This window comes from Jaculus jaculus, chromosome 5 (genome assembly GCF_020740685.1).
Source record: "Jaculus jaculus isolate mJacJac1 chromosome 5, mJacJac1.mat.Y.cur, whole genome shotgun sequence".
In the NCBI taxonomy this organism is placed as follows: Eukaryota; Metazoa; Chordata; class Mammalia; order Rodentia; family Dipodidae; genus Jaculus; species Jaculus jaculus.
This window is the reverse complement of record NC_059106.1, coordinates 46,762,702-46,784,992: the sequence shown is the minus strand read 5'-3', so window position 1 is coordinate 46,784,992 and position 22,291 is coordinate 46,762,702. Positions and strand designations below refer to the sequence as shown.

General features: G+C 45.0%; 1 protein-coding gene across 4 annotated transcripts in view; it reads right to left on the bottom strand.

Moving 5' to 3' along the window:
- Vps13d (vacuolar protein sorting 13 homolog D) overlaps window positions 1-17,775 on the bottom strand; it is a 274,368-nt gene extending 256,593 nt beyond the window's left edge. For all 4 annotated transcript variants that reach the window (XM_045149288.1, XM_045149289.1, XM_045149290.1 and 1 more), the window contains exons 1-2: window positions 17,658-17,775; window positions 7,305-7,474 (exon numbers count right to left, since the gene is read on the bottom strand). In XM_045149288.1, coding sequence (XP_045005223.1) covers window positions 7,305-7,401 — 97 coding nt within the window. In that variant the 5' untranslated portion in view covers window positions 7,402-7,474; window positions 17,658-17,775. The remainder of the gene's footprint in view (window positions 1-7,304; window positions 7,475-17,657) is intronic.
- Between the last annotated feature and the right edge of the window lie 4,516 nt (window positions 17,776-22,291).

The window sequence follows — 22,291 nt, the reverse complement described above, 5'->3', positions numbered from 1 at the left end:
TAGCTGGTACTAAAGATGTGTGTCACTAAACCCAGCTTGTTTATTTTTTCAAACAGGCATTAAAAATGTAAAAGCTGAAGGGAGGAGGATACTTAATAGGTTGATATTGTATATATGTAAGTACAATGATTGTAATGGGGAGGTAATATGATGGAGAATTGAATTTCAAATGGGAAAGTGTGGGGGTGGGGTGGGAGGGAATTACCATGAGATATATTTTATAATCATGAAAAATATTAATAAAAATTAAAAAATAAATAAAAATAAAAAAATGTAAAAGCCAGGCTGGAGGAATGGCTTAGCGGTTGAGACATTTGCCTGCAAAGCCAAAGGACCCAGGTTCGATTCCCCAGGACCCATGTTAGCCAAATGCACAAGGTGACACATGCAGCTGGAGTTCGTTTGCAGTGGCTGGAGGCTCTGGCATGCCCATTCTCTCTCTCTCCCCCTCTTTCTCTGTCAGATAAATAAATATAAAATATTAAAAAATATTTTTAAAAAGATGTAAAAAGCCAAGGCAGGGTGTGGTGGTATGGATTTTTTGTTGCTATTGTTTTTTTGGTTTTTCAAGACAGAGTCTCACTCTGGTCCAGGCTGACCTGGGATTAACTATGTAGTCTCAGTGTGCCTCAAATTCACAGTGATCCTCCTACCTCGGCCTCCCCAGAGCTGGGATTAAAGGTGTGCGCTACTACACCCGGCAGTAGTGTGTATTTTAAATATATTTTATTAGATGATGATATCAAAATAAAAGAGAGACTGATTGAGAGAGGGAGGGGATAGGATGGACAATAGTGTTTCAAAGGGAAAAAGTGGGGGGAGGGAGGGGATTACCATGGGATATTGTTTAGAATCATGGTAGTTGTTAATAAAAAATAAATTAATTAAAAATAAATAAATATACAATGATTGAGATGGGAGGTAATATGATGGAGAATGGAATTTCAAAGGGGAAAGTGTGGGGGGGAGGGAATTTCCATGGGATATTTTTTATAATCATGGAAAATGCTAATAAAAATTAAAAATAAAAATAAAAATAAATAAATAAGCATATTTCATTTATTTATTTGAGAGACAAAGAGGTAGTGAGAGAGAGAATAGGTGCTCCAGGGACTCCAGCCATTGCAAAGGAACTCCAGATGCATGTGCCCCCTTGTGCATCTGGCTTATGCGGGTCCTGGAGCATTGAACCAGGATCCTTTGGCTTTGTAGGCAAGTGCCTTAACTGCCAAACCATCCCTCCAGCCCAGTAATGTGAATTTTAATCCCAGCATTTACAGCCCAGTAGTGTAGATTTTAATCCCAGTATTTAGGAGGCAAAGGTAGGTCTGCTGTGAGTTCAAGGTCAAGCTACAGAGTGCCAGGCCAGCCTGGGCTAGAGTAAGAACCTACCTCAACAAAAAAGCCCAGCATGGTGGCATACTCCTTTAATCCCAGCACCCAGGAGGCAGAGGTAGGAGAATCGCCATGAGTTCAAGGTCACCCTGAGACTACATAGTGAATTCTAGGTCAGTCTGGACTAGAATGAGACTTACCTCAAAAAACAAAAACAAAAAACAACAACAAAAAGCCAGCTGTGATGGAACATGCAAGCAATCCCAGCACTCAGGAAGAGGAGGCAGGAGGATCAAGAATTTAAAGTTATCAGGCTGGAGAGACGGCTTAAGGGGCTTGCCTGCAAAACCAAAGGACAAATGCACAAGGTAGCACATGCATGTTCGTTTGCAGTGGCTACAGTCTGTTTTCTCTCTCTCTCTCTCTCTGTCTCATATCTCTTTTTCTCAAAAACGTTAATAAATTATAATTTTTAAAAAAAGAATTTGTGCCGGACATAGTGGCACACACCTTTAATCCTAGCACTCAGGAGGCAGAGGTATAAGGATCACTGTGAGTTCAAGGCCACTCTGAGACTACATAGTGGGTTCCAAGTCAGCCTGAGTTAGAGTGAGACCCTACATCGAAAAAGAAAGAAAGAAAGGAAAAAGAAAAAAAAATGCAGGTTCCTTGGCCCCAACCTAATCAGACTCTCTAGGTTCCGTTGAAACACAGGAATCTGGCCATTGACCAAGCATTTTTACCCTAGCACCACTCTTCCCTAAAAATGAACAGAAGGGGCCTGGAGAGATGGCTTAGTGGTTAAGCACTTGCCTGTGAAGCCTAAGGACCCAGTTCAAGGCTTGATTCTCCAGGACCCACATTAGCCAAATGCACAAGGAGGCGCACGCATCTAGAGTTTGTTTGCAGTGCCTGGAAGCCCTGGCGCGCCCATTCTCTCTCTCTCTATCTGCCTCTTTCTGTCTTTGTCACTCTCAAATAAATAAACAAAAATGAACAAAAAAAAAATTTTTAAATGAACAGAAGGCACAAAATACTCAAGAGCCCATGGTTCTACTATATAAAATAGTCACCCAAAGGAACCGCTTTCTTCTAGAGCCCAGCCCTGTCTGTATGTTCTCTCCTGCACCTTCTCTTGCACAGGGAAGAAATGAACCACCTTTTATGAAGACTTTAACCCACGTGCACAGACCAAGGGCAGCCAGCTCTCACTCTGCTATAGTTTGGGTCTTGAGTGGCCCCCAAACCTCTTGTGTTATAGGCTTGGTCCCCAGCCCGTAGCACCACTGGGAGGTGGCAGAACCTTTAGGAAGTAGGACCAAGTTGGGGCAAGTTAGGTCGTTGGGGACATGCCCTCAAATTGAGACCAAGTCCCCTTCCTGCCTGTTTCCCACTGCTTGGCAATGAGGCCAAGCACCCATGGACTAAAACCTCTGAAAGTGTAAGCTTTAGCCTTTTCTCCTTGTAAGTTGACTGTCTCAGGTATTTTGTCACAGTAATGGAACGCTGACGGGCACATCATCCTGGCTACGTAAGCCACTCACATGCACATACAAACCAAACTCTACTCCATGCAAGGCACTATGCAGGGAACATAATGAGAAGGCAGAGTCCCTAGCCACAAATTGCTGGTGAGATCTAACATCATGTCATAAAATTATTTGTACAACACAAGACAAGTCAACTTAAATCTGAGATCTACACTTTCAAGAACAGAGATCACGGACAACTATTCACATTCACTAGTAAGAAGGCCTAGGAGTAAGTCAGACAAGACATTTATTCTAAAGACATCGAAATTATACGAAATTTGATTTCTCCCATTAAATGCGTATTCAGGACTTGAAAGTTATTGTCTTCTAGAGCAAAATTAAATCCAGCAACCTTGCAGGTTCTAAGCTAATGTATCCTATTTTATTATTATTATTATCTTATTTATTTGAGAGAGAAGGAAGCAGATAGAGAAATCAAGAGCTAGAGAGATTTCTCAGTGGCTAAGGCATTTGCCTGTGAAGCCTAAGGACCCAGGTTCAATTCTCCAGGTCCCACATAAGCCAGATGCACAGGGCGGCACATATGTCTGGAGTTCGTTTGCAGTAGCTGGAGGCCCTGCTGCACCCATGTTCTCCCTCTCTCTCTCTCTCTCTCTCTCTCTCTCTCAAATAGATAATAAAATGTTAAAAAAAAAAAAAAAAAGAGAGAGAGAGAGAAAGGGAAAGCCAGGAGTGGTAGTGCATGCCTTTAATCCTGAGATAGAGCAACACCCTACCTCAAAAAACCAAAAGAGAGCCAGGCGTGGTGGCACACGCCTTTAATTCCAGCACTCGGGAGGCAGAGGTAGGAGGATTGTCATGAATTCGAGGCCACCCTGAGACTTCATAGTGAATTCCAGGTCAGCCTGGGCTAGAGTGAGACCCTACCTCGAAAAACAAAACAAAAACAAACAAACAAACAAAAAAACCAAAAGAAAAATAAAAAAGAAAGAAAGAAAAAGAGAGAACAGGTGTGCCATTACCCACTGTAAACAAAACTCTTGGCGCATGCACCATCTTGTGCAACTGGCTTACGCGGGTCCTGGGGAATTGAACCTGGGTCCTTTGGCTTCACAGGCAAATGCCTTAACCACTAAGCAATCTCTCCAGCCCTACTTTTTTTTTATTTTTGTGGGAGCATCTGTCCATAAGCAGTCCCATATATCATAACACTAACCTAAAAAAAAATAACCCTATTTTTATTTTTATAGCTAAGGAAAATGATCCTAAGGGAAAAAGAAGATCAAGCAAACTTTTCCAGGCTGGAGAAGTGACTCGGCAATTTAGGGCACTTTCTTGCAAAGCCTAACACCAGCCTGTGTTCTACTCCCCAGTACCCACACAGAAACACACAAAGTAGTGCACACATCTGGAGTTGGCTGGCAGTGGCAAGAGACCCTGGCATGCCCATTCATTATCTCTCTCTCTCTCTCTCTCCTTATAAATAAAAACATAAAATAAAATTTAAAAAAGAAAACTTGTGGGCATGGTGGCACATTCCTTTAATCCCCACACTCTGGGAGGCAGAGGTAGGACGATCGCCATAAGTTCGAGGTCACCCTGAGACTCCATCATGAATTCCAGGTCAGCCTGGGCTAGAGTGAGATCCTACCATGAAAAAACAAAAAGAAAAAAGAAAACTTTTTCTTAGCTGAAGCTGACTTAAAGAGGGGCCCGTTTCTTCTTTTTTTGTTTTTACAGTGCTAGGATGGAACCCTGGGCACTGAGCTGCACCCCACCCCTTTTCTTTTCAGAGCATTTACACTTTGAATGGCCTCATTTTTCCATATGGCATCTATGACATGGCAGGTGGTCACTGGGTTTCCCAGGCTACTGTACAGTCTTAAAGAAGCAGACAAAATTATGGGTACCTCACACGACCATATAGGTGTGGAAAGGTGAAGAAATTACGGAGAGTGAGAGGAGACAACAGCCTCCACAAGTCAAGAGTGAAGGAACGCAAAACAATGAGGCAAAGGTTCAAGACTGAGGGCTTCCTACTCTCACCCACCCAAACGTGCGCTCACACCCTGCTCCGCGGGGAAGCGTCCCTCCAGGAAGTCAGGCAGCAAAGCGCCAAGGGAGATGGTACTTATCAACAGAATGCCCTTCACTTATGCCCATGTCAACAATTTGCAGGCTTATTTGTGGATGTCTCATCCCAAAATGCCTCATCTCAGATTGGCCAGAAATCACCTATTGACTAAACCTTCAAGTAAGAGGTTGGCCATTTCTCAGCAATCACTATTGACAAGCCAGGTGCTCAGGACTACTTAGAGGGCCAGCCTGCAGCTGAAAGCTTATGAATGAGAGAATGTCAACACACGAATTTACAGTAATTTGATCATAATCCAGTTGTATTACCCTCTTTTGTAATCCCTGCTCCACCCCCCATCCCACTCTGGCCCTTCCCCTTTCCAAGCAGTACTCCTTTTCTTTTTCTTATTTTTCTTTACATTTAAAAACTTTGATTTTTCCAGGCATGGTGGTGCACACCTTTAATCCCAGCACTCTGGATGCAGAGGTAGGAGGATTGCCTGAGTTCGAGGCCACCCTGAGACTCCATAGTGAATTCCAGGTCAGCGTGGGCTAGAGTGAGACCCTACCTCAAAAAACCAAAATATATATATATATATATATATATATATATATATATATATATATATATATATATATTTATTGGCCTGGAAGGATGGCTTAATTGTTAAGGCATTTGTCTGCAAAGCCAAAGGACCCAGGTTCGATTCCCCAGGACCCACATAAACTAGATGCACAAGGGAGCGCACGTGTCTGGATTTTGTTTGCAGTGGCTGGAGGCCCTGGTGCACCCATTCTCTCTCTCTCCCTCTCTCTCTCTCTCCCTCTTTCTAAATAAATAAGTAAAAATAAAAATAGTTTTTAAAAAAAGGGGGGCTAGAGAGATGGCTTAGCACTTTAGGCATTTGCCTACAAAGCCAAAGGACCCAGGTTCGACTCCCCAGGACCCACGTTAGCCAGATGCACAAGGGGGCACATGGCTCTGGAGTTCATTTGCAGTGGCTGGAGGCCCTGGCACACCAATTCTCTCACTTTCTCCCTCTTTCTCTGTCAACTAAATAAATAAATAAAAATAAAATATTAAAAAAAAGAAATTACCATGGGATATATTTTATAATCATGGAAAATGTTAATAAAAATAAAAAAAAAGAGGGTTGTTGAGATGGCTCAGCAGTTAAGGTACTTGCCTGTCAAATCTAATGACCCAGGTTCAATTCCCCAGAACCCACATAAGCCAGTTGCAAAAAGCGGTACATGTGTCTGGAGTTTATTAGCAGTGGCTGGAGGTCCTAGCACACCAACACACACACATACACACACACACACCTCTCTCTCTCTCTCTCTCTCTCTCTTTGCTTGTCTGTATCTCTCTGCTTGCAAATAAAATATTTTTTAAGTTAAACATGTATTTATTATATGACCTGGTCATTCAACTCCTAGAAGTCTACCCAAGTTTAACAAAAACTATTTCACACAGATATTCCCATGTATGCTCACAGTAACATGATTTATGATACGGGGGGCAGGGGGAGAATAAAAACAATACAAACACCAACTAATGGAATACTAATAATTAAAAGTAAAAAAAAAAAAAAAAAAAAAAAAAAGCCAGGCGTGGTGGTGCACGCCTTTAATCCCAGCACTCGGGAGGGAAAGGTAGGAGGATCACCATGAGTTCGAGTCCACCCTGAGAATGCAGAGTGAATTCCAGGTCAGCCTGAGCTACAGTGAGACCCTACCTCGAAAAAACAACAAAGAAAGGAAGGAAGGAAGGAAGGAAGGAAGGAAGGAAGGAAGGAAGGAAGGAAGGAAGGAGGGAAGGAAGGAAGGAAAAGAGGGTCTGGGGAGATGGAGATGGCTCAGTGTGTACAATGCTTCCCATGCAATTAAGAACCTGGGTTCTGAAACCCAGCACCCATGTAAAATGCCAGGCATGGTAGTGTAGGCTATAATCCCAGTGTTGAGGAGTCAGAGATAGGAGACTCCCCAGGCCTTCCTGGCCAGATGGTCTAGCTAAATCAGTGAGGCTGGGCTCACCAAGAGACCCTGTTACAAAAATAAGTAAATAAATAAATAAGGAAGAAAGAAAATAAGGTAGAAGACTGATTAAGGAAGACACCCAACACTGCCTTCTGGTCTACACACACATGTACACGCACATGCACATTTATATGCAATAAGAGGAAGGGAGGGAGAAAGAGAAGACCCCTAAAATTTACAGCACTACAGCTGCAGACTATGTTACACTGCACCCATTGTGGTCATGTGGGAGAACATGTCACCTTTTATACAGATTTAGAACAAAGCCATGTGAACATCAGATTTATAATTCTTGATACAACAACAAACAACACACAAGTTACATGCCATACTTTACCGAAGAGAAACGCGTGTACTCACCTTTGAGAAGTGCAACTGAAAGCTGGTCCGTGTTCAAATTATTGACATATTTTCCCAAATAGGTATTGAGAACCCAGGCTACAAGACCTTCCAACATGACTATCTCCTCAGGAAAAGGCGTTTAAAAATCATGGATCATTCTTTATTTCTGTCTCTCATGGTCACAGAATCTACAACAGGGGGAAAAAAACAAAAAAGTAGAAATTAACAACAAAAACCCTGTCTGATGATCTCAGCTGACCTCCCTGCCTGAAGATAGATGAAGGCACAGTGTAGACTTCACAGAGGTAGGAACCCTGCAAAACGTCCTTGAAGGATGGAGGCCCACCATCACGCCCACTCCAGGCCACAGCTGCAAGTAATAGTCACTTGCAGATTCACTGAAAATGCTTGCCATCTGAAGTGTGCATCTTTGTTTGTTGTTGTTGTTTATTCTTATTTATTTATTTGAGAGCAATAGAAAGAGGCAGATAGAATGAGAGAGAGAACAGGCGCACCAGGGCCCCCAGCCACTGCAAACGAACTCCAGACACGTGCGTCCCTTGGGCATCTGGCTAATGTGGGTCCTGGGGAATCGAGCCTTGACCCGGGGTCCTTAGGCTTCATAGGCAACTGCTTAACCGCTAAGCCATCTCTCCAGCCCTGAAGAGTGCATCTTTTCAAAGTAAGTGCTCACTGGACTTGCTTTAGTGACTCACCTTGCAATGATATACTGCCCTGGCCAGAGGATTGAACAGGGTTAGGACCTAGCAATGTCAGAAGACTTTTTAAATTTATTTATTTATATTATTATTATTATTATTATTGTTGTTGTTGGCTTTTAAAGGCAGGATCTTGCTCTAACCCAGGCTGATCTGGAATTCACTCGGTAGTCTCAGGGTGGCCTTGAACTCACAGCAATCCTCCTACTTCTGCCTCCCAAGTACTGGGATTTAAGGCATGCGTCACCACACCCAGCTCAGGTGACCTTTTGATCAGCATTATTTCAGGGCTGCTGTGGCTCTCCTGTGAGTGGAGACTGCTGAAGGTTGTTAACCCTTAGAACACCCATGACAACCCCCACAGCAAAGACACCAGCCCACACCTAGATGCAAGGATGCCTGCCCTACGAGAGTATATGAATGAAACCCCATTCTGCAACAATCCTCACTACAGCTGTTCTAATCCCATTTATTTACTGACAGGCATCACTTATAAAATCTTGTAAATGGAAGGAAACAGACCCTGATTGATCAATCTTAAGTGTTCTAAATGATGCTAACATCAATAGTGGCAAACACCAAAAATCAGCTGGTTACAGCTACGGTATTTAGACTCAACACTGAACTACAACTGCTTGTTATAATAACCATTATAAAACTGTGCTTGCCAGTATTCTCAAAAATAAAAAAGATTGGGCTGGAGATGGCTTAGCGGTTAAGGCATTTGCCTGCAAAGCCAAAGGATCCCAGTTCGATTCTCCAGGACCCACATAAGCAAGATGCACAAGGAGGTGCATGCATCTGGAGTTTGTTTGCAGTGGCTGGAGGCCCTGCCATGCCCATTCTCTCTCTCTCTCTCTTCTATTTACCTCTTTCTCTCTCAAATAAATAAATAAGTAAAATATAAAAAACAATTTTTAAAAATACAGAAGCTTGGGTGGGGAGATGGCTCACTGGTTAAATGCACTTGCTTCCAAAACTTGCTGGCCTACAATTCAATTCCCAGACACTCACCTAAAGCCAGACGCAAAAAGGATAAACGGGAAAAAAAAAAAAAAAAAAAGGATAAACGAGTCTGGCATTTGTTTACAGTGGAAAGACCATGGCGTGCACATGCGCATGAACACACAAGTAAATAAAATTTATTTAAAATATATACGCACACATATATGATTCTTTCAAAACACAAACACATATTTAATAAAGACTGAGAAGCTTAGCAAGATACCAATTAGTAAACAGAAGTCAGTGAGAGGTTGGAGAAATAGCTTAGTGGTTAAGTGTACTTCCTGGACAAGCATGAGGGCCTTATATTTCCAGTGTTCAAATCTCCAATATCCCACGTAAAACAGAATCAGTAAACAGGCACTCTCCTCAAAAAAAAGTCCAAGATGAAGAGTGATGAAGTGGAACACCTAACTTTCCACTCTGGCCACTGCAGGCAAGTGTTTCAGGACAAGTTTTCAATACTCATGCATACAGCGCGCGCACACACACACACACACAAGCATAATCAAAAAATTAAACAGTCAGCCCATGTAAGCCAGATGCACAAGGTGGTACATGTGTCTCGAGTTCGTCTACAGTGGCTGCCTCTTTCTCTCTGCCTCTCTCCCTCTTTCTCAAATAAATAAATAAAATATTGTTTAAAAAATTAAAAAGTAAATTTTAAAAATAGGGCTAGAAAGAAAGATGGCTTAGTGATTAAAGTGCTTGCATGTAAAGCCAAAGGACCCATGTTCAATTCTCCAAGACCCACATAAGCCAGATGCACAAAGGGACACATGTGTCTGGAATCCATTTGCAGTGGCTGAATGCCCTGGTGTGCCCATTTTCTTCCTCCCTCCCTCTCTCTCTTTCAAATAAATTATATTTTAAAATATTTATTTATTGTTATTTAGACGGAGAGGGGCAGATGAGAGAGACAGAAAACAAATAGGTGCTCTAGGGCCTCCAACCACTACAAAGAACTCCAGACACATGTGCCACCTTGTCATCTAGCTTATGTGGGTCCTGAGGATTCAAACCTGAGTCCTCTGGCTTAACAGTCTAATGCCTTAACCACTAAGCCATCTCTCCAATCCAGTAAATAATATTTAAAAAATAAATAAAGCTGGGCATGGTGTCACATGCCTTTAGTCTCAGCACTTGGGGGGCAGAGGTAGGAGGATCGCTGTGAGTTCAAAGCCACCCTGAGACTACACAGTGAATGCGGGTCTGCCTGGGCTAGAGCAAGACCTGACCTTGAAAAACCAAAAAATAAAGGAAGTGTTGATTACCACTGACAATACTTTAGCAAGTATTTCTATAGTTTTTGACCAAGGCTAAGTAGACAGTTGTTACTGTTACAAAAGTTTAACACGAGGAATTGAAACACAAAGGGTTATGGGCTAATGGGTTCTCAGACCAGTCAGCTAGTAGATTCCAGTTAGGACTGTGGGCCGAGAGTCCTGCTCTAAGTCACCCACACTGGTCACTAGCCACCACAACCAACACTCCAGATTTCCTGTGGCATGTGTCCCACTTGGAAGCAGACTCCTTTCAGGATTCTTTCCAAGGACTTTGCCCCACGTCTAGTGATTCATCTTACTGACAGAAGAGATCACATCCCACATCCCAAAGGAAAGGTTGTCACTCAATGAAGAGCCAAAACGCAGGCCCGAGGGGGCAGGACAAGGGCATTTTCTTCAGTAATGTAAGCCACTTGTAAGCTGCCTATGTTCTGGTAAATACGCCTTCTCCCTGTCCCTGGCACACACCTATGCTCATGTAAGCAACCCTAATTAAATTCAGGGGGGAGGGACATGAAGGTACAAGAGATCTAGTTGGGAAGTTCAGCTTCACTAAGAGAACAAGAAATCAAAATGCATTATAGGACTGGAGTGATGGCTCAGTGGTTAAGGAGCATGCCTGCAAAGCCTAAGGACCTAAGTTTTATTCCCCAGGACCCACGTAAAGCCACAAGGTGACACATGTTTCTGGAATTTGTTTGCAATGGCCAGAGGCCCTGGCATGCCCATTCTCTGTCTCTTTTTCTCTCTCTCAAATAAATAAACAAAATATTTAAAAATGCATTATATGGGACTGGAGAGATGGCTTGGTAGTTAAGAAGCATGCCTGCAAAGCCTAATGACCTGGGTTCAATTCTCCAGCACCCATGTAAAGCCAGATGAACAAAGTACCACATGCACCTGGAGTTTGTTTGCAGTGGCACTATGTCCTGGCAAGCAAATAAAAATTTTTAGTGCATTATAGGCCAGGTGGGGTGGCGCATACCTTTAATCCCAGCACTCGGGGAGGCAGAGGTAGGAGGATCGCTATAAGTTTGAGGCCATCCTGAGACTACATAATAAATTCCAGGTCAGCCTAGGATAGAGGGAGACCCTACCCTGAAACACCAAAAAAAAAAAAAGCATTAGCCAGGCATGGTGATACACACCTTTAATGGTGGTAAAAGCATCTGGAGTTTGCAGTGGCTGAAGGCCCTGGCATGCCCATTCTCTCCATCTGCCTTTCTCTCTCTCAAACAAATAAAATAAAGTTTAAAAAAAGGGGGGGGGCTGGAAAGATGGCTTAGCAGTTAAGGCACTCGCCTGCAAGGCCAAAGGGTACAGGTTCGATTCCCCAGGAACCACATAAACCAGATGCACAGGGGGGTGTACACATATGGAATTTGTTTGCAGTGGCTAGAGGCCCTGGCACGCCCATCGTCTCTCTTTGCCTCTTTCTCTCTCTCTCTTAAATAAATTAAAATATTTACCAAAAAAAAAAGGACAGCTAAAAAAAAAAATTTTTTTTAAGCATTTGGGGCCAGACATGGTGGCACATTTTAATTCCAGCACTCATGAAGCAGAGTTAGGAGCACTGCTATGAGTTCAAGGCCACCCTGATCCTACATAGTGAATTCCAGGTCAGCCTGGGCTAGAGGGAGACCCTACCTCGAAAAAACAAACAAAACAAACAAACCAAAAAAAAAAAAGCATTTGGCAACTGGGGAGATGGCTCAGCAGTTAAAGGCATCTGCTGCCTGCAAAGCCTGCTGGCCAGGACTCAATTCCACAGTGCTCACATAAAGCCAAATGCACAAAGGGGCGCATGTGTTCATTTGCAGAGGCAAGAAGCCCTGGCATGTTCATGCTCATGTGTTCTCTCTCTTTCTCTCTCTCTTTCTCTCTCTCAAATTCCCCCCCCCCCCCCACCGAGGTTGGGTCTCACTCTAGCTCAGGCTAATCTGTAATTTACTATGTAGTCTCAGAGTGGCCTCAAACTCACAGCAACCCTCCTACCTCTGCCTCCGGAGTGCTGGGATTAAAGGCATGTACCACCATGCCTGACAAAATAAGGTTTTTCTTTATTTTCATTTTTTAAAACTTCTAAGAAATTTATTTGACACTTGGGTGTGGTGGTGCATGCCTTTAATGGTAGCTGGATCGCCATGAGTTTGAGGCTACCATGAGACAACACAGTGAGTTCCAGGTCAACCTGGACGTGGTTGTTTGATTCAGGTGACCCCATAAACTTATGTGTTCTGAATGCTTAGGTCCTCAGCTGGTAGCAATTGGGGAACTAGAGCCTCATGGAGGTGATGCATGGCTGGGGGTGGGCTTATGGATGTTACAGAGCCAGCTTTCCATTGCCAATGTTCGGCACACTCTCCTGTTGCTATTGTCCATCTGATCTTGCCCAGGAGGTGATGTCCACCCTCTACTCATGCCATTGTTTTCCCCTGCCATCATGGAGCTTCCCCTCGAGTCTGTAAGCCAGAATAAACCCTTTCCTCCCACAAGCTGCTCTTCATTGGTTGTTTTTTTTTTTTTTTTTTTTTTTTGCGAGCAATGCAAAGTGAATGGCAACACTAGGCTAGAGTGAGACCCTATCTAGGGGGAGAGAATCTAATATCTTTTGAAACACTTTTTTTTTTTTTTTTGGTTTTTCAAGGTAGGTCTCACTCTAGCCCAGGCTGATCTGGAATTCAGTATGGAGTCTCAGGGTGGCCTCGAACTCACAGCAATCCTCCTACCTCTGCCTCCCAAGTGCTGGTATTAAAGGCATGCACCACCATGCCCGGCAATGAAACACTTTTTTCAATGCTACAGACATATAAAAATAAGAATCATCTAGCCAGGCTGGGGAGCAGGATCAGCAGTTAAAGTAGCTTGCTTGCAAAGCTTGCTGGCCCAGGTTCAATTTCCAGGCCACCCAAGGAAGCCAGATGAAAAAGTGACACAAGGGGCTGGAGAGATGGCTTAGCGGTTAAGCGCTTGCCTGTGAAGCCTAAGGACCCCAGTTCAAGGCTCAGTTCCCCAGGACCTACATTAGCCAGAAGCACAAGGGGGTGCACGCATCTGGAGTTCATTTGCAGTGGCTGGAGGCCCTGTCGCGCCCATTCTTTCTCTCTCTCTGCCTCTTTCTCTCTCTGTCACTCTCAAATAAATAAATTAATTAAATTTTTAATTTTTTTTAAAAGTGACACAAGCTGGGCATGGTGGCACATACCTTTAATCCCAGCACTCCGGTGGCAGAGGTAGGATAGCAGTGAGTTCGAGGCCACCCTGAGACCTCAAAAAAAAAAAAAGTGATACAAGTCTGGTATTTGACTGCAGCAGCAAGAGGCCCAGGCTTGCACTCAAACACTCACACATGCGTGCATGTACATACGTGTACACACACGCATAAAATAAATAACCTAAAGACCCAGGTCCGATTCCCCAGAGCCCACATAAACCTAAGGTAGCACACACTTCTGGAGTTCATTTGCAGTGGATGGAGGCCCTGGTGTGTCATTCTATCTCTCTCCGCCACTCTTTCACTCTTAAATAAATAAAATATAAGAGATACATGAAAAAATATCAATGATGTTTCACAAGTCTAGGGAGATGGCTCGACACCCATTCTCTCTCTCTCTCTCATTGCAAATAATTTTTTTTTTTTTTTTTTGGTTTTTCAAGGTAGGGTCTCTAGCCCAGGCTAACCTGGAATTCACTATGGAGTCTCAGGCTGGCCTTGAACTCACAGCAATCCTCCTTACCTCAGACTCCTGAGTGCTGGGTTAAATGCATGCACCACCATGCCCAACATAAATAAAATTTTTTAAGTGTTAAAAATAAATAAATACGGCTGGAGAGATGGCTTAGCAGTTAAGCGTTTGCCTGTGAAGCCTAAGGACCCCGGTTCGAGGCTCAGTTCCCCAGGTCCCACGTTAGCCAGATGCACAAGGGGGCGCACACGTCTGGAGTTCGTTTGCAGAGGCTGGAAGCCCTGGCGCGCCCATTCTCTCTCTCTCTCCCTCTATCTGTCTTTCTCTCTGTCGCTCTCAAATAAATAAATAACTTTAAAAAAAATAAATAAATAAATAGATGAGCTGGGCGTGGTGGCGCACGCCTTTAATCCCAGCACTCGGGAGGCAGAGGTAGGAGAATCGCCATGAGTTCAAGGCCACCTGAGACTAGAGTGAATTCCAGGTCAGCCTCAGCTAGAGTGAGACCCTACCTCAAAAATAATAATAATAACAAATAAATAAAATGCAAAAGTGACTAGCCAAGTTTTATTGTGAAGCCTGGAACATAATGGGGCACCAAGCCAAAGTTGGAGTACTCTTTATTTTTGTTATTGCCATTAATTCAGCCCTAAAATCTGACTCTCCCTGAAATGCCAGCTACGAACATTCTCCCTATAAACAAAAAACATTGGCATTTTGTACCCAAGACCTGGCCGTACCACACTTACCCTGAAGGTGAAAGAATACAAAATATGGATTAAAAAGACATGGATGGGCTGGAGACCTGGTTTAGCCGATAAGGCACTTGCCTACAAAGCCAAAGGATTTCCCAGGACTCACATAAGCCAGATGTACAAGGTGGCCCATGCATCTGGAGTTGTTTGCAGGGGCTGGAGGCCCTGTCATACCCATTCTATCTACCTCCTCTGTCTCTGTGTCTCTCTGTGTCTCTCTCTCAAATAATAAAATACTTTTTAACCTTAAAAAAAAAAGACATGGGGGCTGGAGAGATGGCTTAGTAGTTAAGGCACTTGCCTGCAAAGCCAAATGACCCAGATTCAATTTCCCCAGGCCCCGTGTAAGCCAGATGCAAAAGGTAGCGCATACATCTGGAATTCATCTGCAGTGGCTGGATGCCCTGGTATGCCCACTCTTTCTCTCTCTCTCCTTTCCTCCCTCCTTCTTCTCTCTCAAATAAATAAATCAAAATAAAATATTAAAAAGAAATATACTTAGGAGGCAGAGGTAGGAGATTTGCTGTTGAGTTTGAGGCTACTATGAGACTACATAATGCATTCCAGGCCAACCTGGGCTAGAGCAAGACCCTGCCTCAAAAAACTAAATAAATAAATAAATAAAAAAGACATGGTGAAAGTGGGATAAAAGGCCAGCCTCTGCTCAGGGACAGTGCCAAGATGCGGGCTTCCAAAAGCCAGAGACCACGCAGCAGAAGCAGGAGGGGGACCCAAACAGGCTGTGGCTTCGTGTCCAACCCCCTAGCCAGCCCTTCGCCCTGTGTGCCCAGAGCCAGTCCTACCATGCTCAGTTTCCTTCCATAGTGTTCACAGGCCCCGGCTCCCATGGCATTCCCTCCGTCCCAGTCTGAAGGAGCTCCCCCTTTTTGTGCTTCCTTCCCTCAGGTAGCCTCTCTCACCCTGGGCTACTCCTGGGAGGGAGATGGGGTTACCTCTTCTGCATAATTTTTAATCCTGTGGGCACACCTCAAAATCTTAAAAGTAAGGCTGGAGAGATGGCCCAGTGGTTAAAAGCACTTACTTAACAAAGTCTGCTGGCCTGAGTTCAATTCCCCAGTACTTATGTAAAGCTGATGCACAAAGCGCAGCAGGTGTCTGGAGCTCATTTGCAGTGCCAGGAGGCCCTAGCACATCCATTCTCTCTCTCTCTCTCTCTCTCTCTCCCTGGTGCTCTCTCAAATTAATAAAAATGTTTTTAAAATATTAATAGTAGGGCTGGAGAGATGGCTTAGCAGTTAAGGAGCTTGCCTGTGAAGCCTAAGGACCCAGGTTTGATTCCCCAGTACCCATATAAGCCAGAGGCACAAGATGGCACATGCGTCTGGAGTTCATTTGTAGTGGCTGGAGGCTCTGGCGCACCATTCTCTCTCTCCCTATGTGCTCCCCTTCCTTTCTCAAATAAATATTATATATATATATATATATATATATATATATATATATATATATATATGTAGCTTTGGAATTTTTTTAAAAAAAGGAGGGTTGGGGAAGATGGCTCAGCAGTTAAAAGTGCTCAAGTGCAAAGCCTGAGTTTGATTCCCTAGTGCCCATGTAAAAGCCAAAACCAAAAGGCAACCCATGTGGGAGTTCTTTTGCAGCAGCAAGAAGCCCCGACATACCCATTCTCATGCTGTCTCTCTTTTTCCCTCTCACATAATAAATAAAATATTTTAATTAAAAAAATAAATAAACAGAAAGAAATAGATGATTAGCAACCTAAGATGCCCTGGTCAGTACATTGAGGCCTCAAACCAGAAGACATCCATTAGCTCTAAGCATCTAAACCCGGCTAGAGGCCACTTCAAGGATTCCCTTAAGGAATCCAGTTTCAGGAAGGGCCGCCAGCCTGGCCAAAATCCCAGAGTGTTTACAAACTCAAGTCCATGAGGGCTTCTAGGCAGTTGCCCGACATTAACCTCCCCCACCTGGCTTCCCCGATTGGGTGGGGCAGGTGACACTTTGGATCTGGGCTCAGACTACAGACGTACATGACCTTGAGCCAGGCCCCTCCCCTGAGAGGAGGCCAGACCCGGGAATGAGAATTGGCGAGTGGAGCTGGGTCTTTAGGCGAGGCTTGGGGCTGGGCGCTACCGGGGGAGGGGGGAGGATCAAGCCGGGCTGGGGGTCAGGCCAGTGGCCCTACGGGAACGCGGTAGCCCCGAGGCCGAGCTTACACAACCTATGCTGTCCGATCCCCGATGCAAGCTGCAGGGCACAGGGCCGCCGACCCCCCAATTCTCACATAAAACCTGGAGGAAATTGGCTCTGGAGTAGGGTGGAGAGTCCCCAGCCTGGAGCAGGGACTCAACCAGGGCATGACCCCAGGGGACGAAAGATAAAGCCCGGGTAGAAAGCCAGGCGCGGAGCTTCACGCCTATTAATCCCAGGAAGCTGAGGCAGGAGGACAGCCCTGAGTTCAAGGCCAGCCGGGTCCAGAGTAAGGACCCAGCCAGCCTCAAGAACAAAATAGGCTTGAGTCGGTGTCCCCCGCCCCAGGTGACCTGGGGGGGGGGGGGTCGAAGGTGTGGTTAAGACCCTCAGGAATGACTGACATCTCATTTTGGGGTACGGAGTGAAGAAGGACTCGCAGGTTCGAGACCGAGGCTCGGGTGTAGTGACGCGACGTGACACCTCCCCAGTCCCAGGTCACCAGGCTGCGGGGACCCTGCAATGCGTGCTGGGATCTGCGGGGGAGGGGCCGGAAAAGGCTCAGCCAGTCCCGAGCGTGGGGTCGGGGGGGGGGTCCCCGCAAGGACGCCGGAGGACCGGACGCCGGGGTCCCCGAGGTGGGCCTGGACAGCCCAGGTGTGAGCAAAGGCCGGACGGCCACGATCGGCGCTGACTCAGCAGCCCTCAGCCCGGCCCGCCGCCCGGCGCGGCCCCGCCCGCCCCCTACCTGTCGCGGTCCCGGCCGTCAGTCCGTCCGTCCGTCCGTCCGCCGCTGCCCGGCACTGCTGCGCGGCGCTTCCTCTCAGCGGCTCCTCAACGGCGCAGGCCGAAGTGCTCGACCCAACCAATCGAGCGGCGACGCGCCGGCGCCTGGCCAGCCGAGCGCCGAACCATCGAGGACGGGGCGCCCCCTGGGCGCGGTGACTGGTACTGCAAAGGAGTGCGGGACATGCCACCCCAGGGTAACTGGGCCTGAAGCTGAACAGTCCCCGACCAGCCTCATGTTGCAGGTGGAGAAACTGAGTCTCAGGGGAGCCCAGGGCCATAAATAACCCCAGATCAGACAGTATTGGAACCCAAGGTTCTTTCTGAAAAAAAAAAATCCTGCTTTCCATTCACCGAACAGATACAACTGACCATGCATTAGACTGACCCAACAGTGCGTTCTCTACTTGGCAACCACAGGGATCTCTCTCTGTCTCTCTCTGTCCTTCTCTCGGTAGCTCACACCTGTAACCCCAGCACTGGGGAGGCTGAGATAGGAGGATCCATGTGAGTTCAAGGCCACTCTGAAACTACATAGTGAACTCCAGGTCAGCCTGGGCTGCAGCAAGACCCTACTTAAAAAAAAAAAAAAACTAAAGGGGCTAGACATGGTGGCACACGACTTTAATCCCAGCACTCTGGAGGCAGAGGTAGGAGGATCGCCATAAATTCAAGACCAGCCTGAGACTGCATAGTGAATTCCAAGTCAGCCTGGGCTAGTGTAAGACCTACCTCAAAATAAATAAATAAATAAATATGAGCTAGAGAGATGGTTTAGCAGTTAAGGCATTTTTTTCCTGCAAAGCCAAAGATCCCAGTTCGATTCTCCAGGACCCACATAAGCCAGATACTCAAGGGGGCACATGTGTCTGGAGTTCGTTTGCAGTGGTTGGAAGCCCTGGCACACCCATTTTCTCTCTTTCTCTCTGACTCTCTCAAATAAATAAATAAAAATATGAGTGGATAATGAAGATGTGGCACATTTATACAATGGAGTTCTACTCAGTGGTAAAGAAAAATGAAGTTATGAAATTTGCAGAAAAATGGATGGACCTGGAAAGGATTATACTAAGTGAGGTAACCCAGGCCCAGAGAGCCAAGCGCCACATGTTCTCTCTCATATGTGAATCCTAGCTACAGATGACTGGGCTTCTGCGTGAGAATGAAAATACTTAGTAGCAGAGGCCAGTAAGTTAAAAAGGAGACATAAAGGGAAGAGAAAGGAAGGGAGGAGGGTACTTAATAGGTTGATATTGTATATATTGTAAGCACAATGATTGTGATGGGGAGGTAATATGATGGAAAATGGAATTTCAAAGGAGAAAGTGTGGGGGGGGAGGGAATTACCATGGGATATTTTTTTATAATCATGGAAAATGCTAATAAAAATTAAATATGTATATATATTAATAAATAAATAAATAATGAAAATAAGGGAGCTGGAGCAATGGCTTAGAAGTTATGACACCTGCCTGGAAAGCCAAAAGACCCAGGTTCAATACCCCAGTTTCCACATAGAGCCAGATGCACAAGGTGGAACATGTCTGTAGAGTAGTTTGTGGTGGCCAGCAGGCGCTGGTGCACCCATTCTCTCTCTCTATCTGCTCCTTTCTTCCTCTCAAAATATAAATATTTTTTTTTCTAAAACAAACAAAAAATAATAAATAAAATATTTTTAAAAAATAAGATAGGCATGGTGGCACACAACTTTAATCCCAACACTCAGGAGGCTAAAGTAGTTGGATTGCTATGAGTTGAGGCTAGCCTGGGGCTACAGAGTGAGTTTCAGGTCAGCCTTGGCTACAGTGAGCCCCTGCCTTGATAAAATGAAAAGTAAATAAATAAACAGGTAGGGTGTTAATTAAACATACTTTTGTGTGTGCCTATAAGGGCTTTTCCAGAAAGAATTGACTGAGGGGCTAATACCCTCACTGCACATGACTATCTCATGGGCTGGAATCCCAGAATAAAGGTGTAAAAGGTCGGATGGAGGGTAATGGAGAGAGAGCTGAACCCCAGCATTCTCCTTTCTCCGCCTCTTGGTTGCTGCCGTGGGCCAGACACCCCCGCTGCCATGTCTTCTCACCATGATGACTGTCTCCACAAACTGCGTGCCAAAACGAACCTTTCCCTCTTCAGTTGCTTCTGGTTGGGAATTTGGTGACATCCATACAAAAAAACTAATACACGATGAATAAATAAATGGATATATGAATAATTCACTATCCCAAGAGAAACACCTCAGACTCATATAAACTTTCAAAAGATGCAGGACGCTGGAGACAAGACTGCAATAATGTGTTTACCATGGCAATTATCCCCCTCATAATGCTAGACAAATGAGAAGATGGCAGGCTGACTCACTCCTCAGCAAGGCCTGTGTTCCTGAGAGGCAGGATCGATCTCAAAACTGGGTGCCCCACAGAAGCCAAAATTTTAGGAGCATAACCTGGGACCCCTGATAGAAAGCAGAAGGAAAGCCGCCCTCCAGAACTAAAGGATGTCAAAGTCCACAGCATTGAGCCAGGGTGAGGCTTTGCTCTGCCTGGGGAGCAGCATTTAAAAAGTAACTGTGGGGGGCTGGAGAAATGGCTTAGCGGTTAGGCGCTTGCCTGTGAAGCCTAAGGACCCTGGTTCGAGGCTCGATTCCCCAGGACCCACGTTAGCCAGATGCACAAGGGGGCACACGCGTCTGGAATTCGTTTGCAGTGGCTGGAAGCCCTGGCGAGCCCATTCTGTCTCTGTCTCTCTCTCTGCCTCTGTCTCTGTGCCTCTTGAATAAATAAATAAAAATGAACAATAAATATTTTTAAATAAATAGATAAAAAGTAACTGTGGGGAAAGAATGTAAGAGCCAAAGGAAGGGTAGGACTCCTTACAACGTGCTCCCTCCAGACATAAAATGGCCTGGATATCCATGACCTCACAGTGCCTGACACTCCTACACAAGACCATCATAAGAGGAGGAAAAGATCATGACCTCAAAATAAGAGACTGAATGAGAGGAGGCGGGGATATGATGGAGAATGGAGTTTCAAAGGGGAAAGTGGGGGGAGGGAAGGTATTACCATGGGATATTTTTTATAATCATAGAAGATGTTAATAAAAATAGAGAAAAAAAAGTAACTGTGGGGCTGGAGTGGTGGCTTAGCAGTTCAGGTGCTTGCCTACGAAGCCTAAGGACGTAGGTTCAATTCCCCAGTACCCACGTAAAACCAGATGCGCAAGGGTGGCACATATGTCTGGACTTTGTTTGCAGTGGCTAGCGGCCCTGGTGTGCCCATTCTCTGTGTGTGTATGTATCTCTCTCTCTTAAAAAAAATAAAGCAACCTTGGGCTGGAGAGATGGGTTAGCAGTTAAGGTGCTTGTCTGCAAATCCTAAGGAGCCAGGTTCAATTCCCCAGTAGCCACATAAACCAGATGCACACAGTGGAGCATGTGTCTGCAGTTTGTTTGCGGTGGCTAGAGCCCTGGCACATCCATTCTCTCTGTTTCTCTCTCTCTCATAAATAAATACCACACTTAAAAAGCAACTGTGGTGTGGGAGAGACTCAGTGGTAGAGTTCTAATTAGCATGCAAGGGTGTATAACGCCCTGGGTTCAATGCCCAGAGACAGAAAATATGAATGCTGGGGCTGGAGAGATGGCTTAGCGGTTAAGCGCTTGCCTGTGAAGTCTAAGGACCCCGGTTCGAGGCTCGATTCCCCAGGACCCACGTAAGCCAGATGCACAAGGTAGTGCATGCCTCTGGAGTTTGTTTGCAGGGGCTAGAGGCTCTGGCATGCCTGTCCTCCCCACCACCTCTCTGTCACTCTCAAATAAAATAAAAATAAGCCACAAAATTTTTTAAAAAGAAAATACGAATGCAGATATGACCACCCACCATGCTGTGTCTATAGCCCCAGCTTCTTGCTTATTTTTATTTATTTATTTGAGAGCAACAGAGAGAGAAAGAGGCCGAGAGAAAGAGAAAGAGAGAGAGAGAGAATGGGTATGCCAGGAAAACCAAAAGTTCTAAGGCTCTTCTCAGCTATATAAATTTGAAGCCAGCCTGGGCTGTATGAGACCCTATCTCAAAAAAAAAAAAAAAAAATGCAAACCTGGGTGTGGTGAAACATCCCTTTAATTCCTTTAATTCCAACACCTAGGAGGTAGAGGTCGGAGGACCTTCGTGAGTTTAAGGCACCCTGAGACTAGTAAGACTACATAGTGAATGGGTGGGGGGCAGGGGGATTAGAACAAAGAATAATAACATATATATGAAAATTCCATAATGAAACCCATTACTTTGTATGCTAACTCAAAAAGTTTCAAAAGAAATTATACAGGGGCTGGAGAGATGGCTTAGCAGTTAAGGCATTTGCGTGCAAAGTCAAAGAATCCTGGTTAAATGCTCCAGCACCCACATAAGCCAGATGCACAAGGGGGTGCATGTATCTGGAGTTCGTTTGCAGTGGCTGAAGGCTCTGACGCACCCATTCTCTCTCTCTGTCCTTCCTCTCTCTCAAATAAATAAATAAAATATATTTAAGAAAAGAAATTATACAAACAAAAAATGATAAAGTTTTAAAGAATTAGTAAATTGTGCCGGGAAT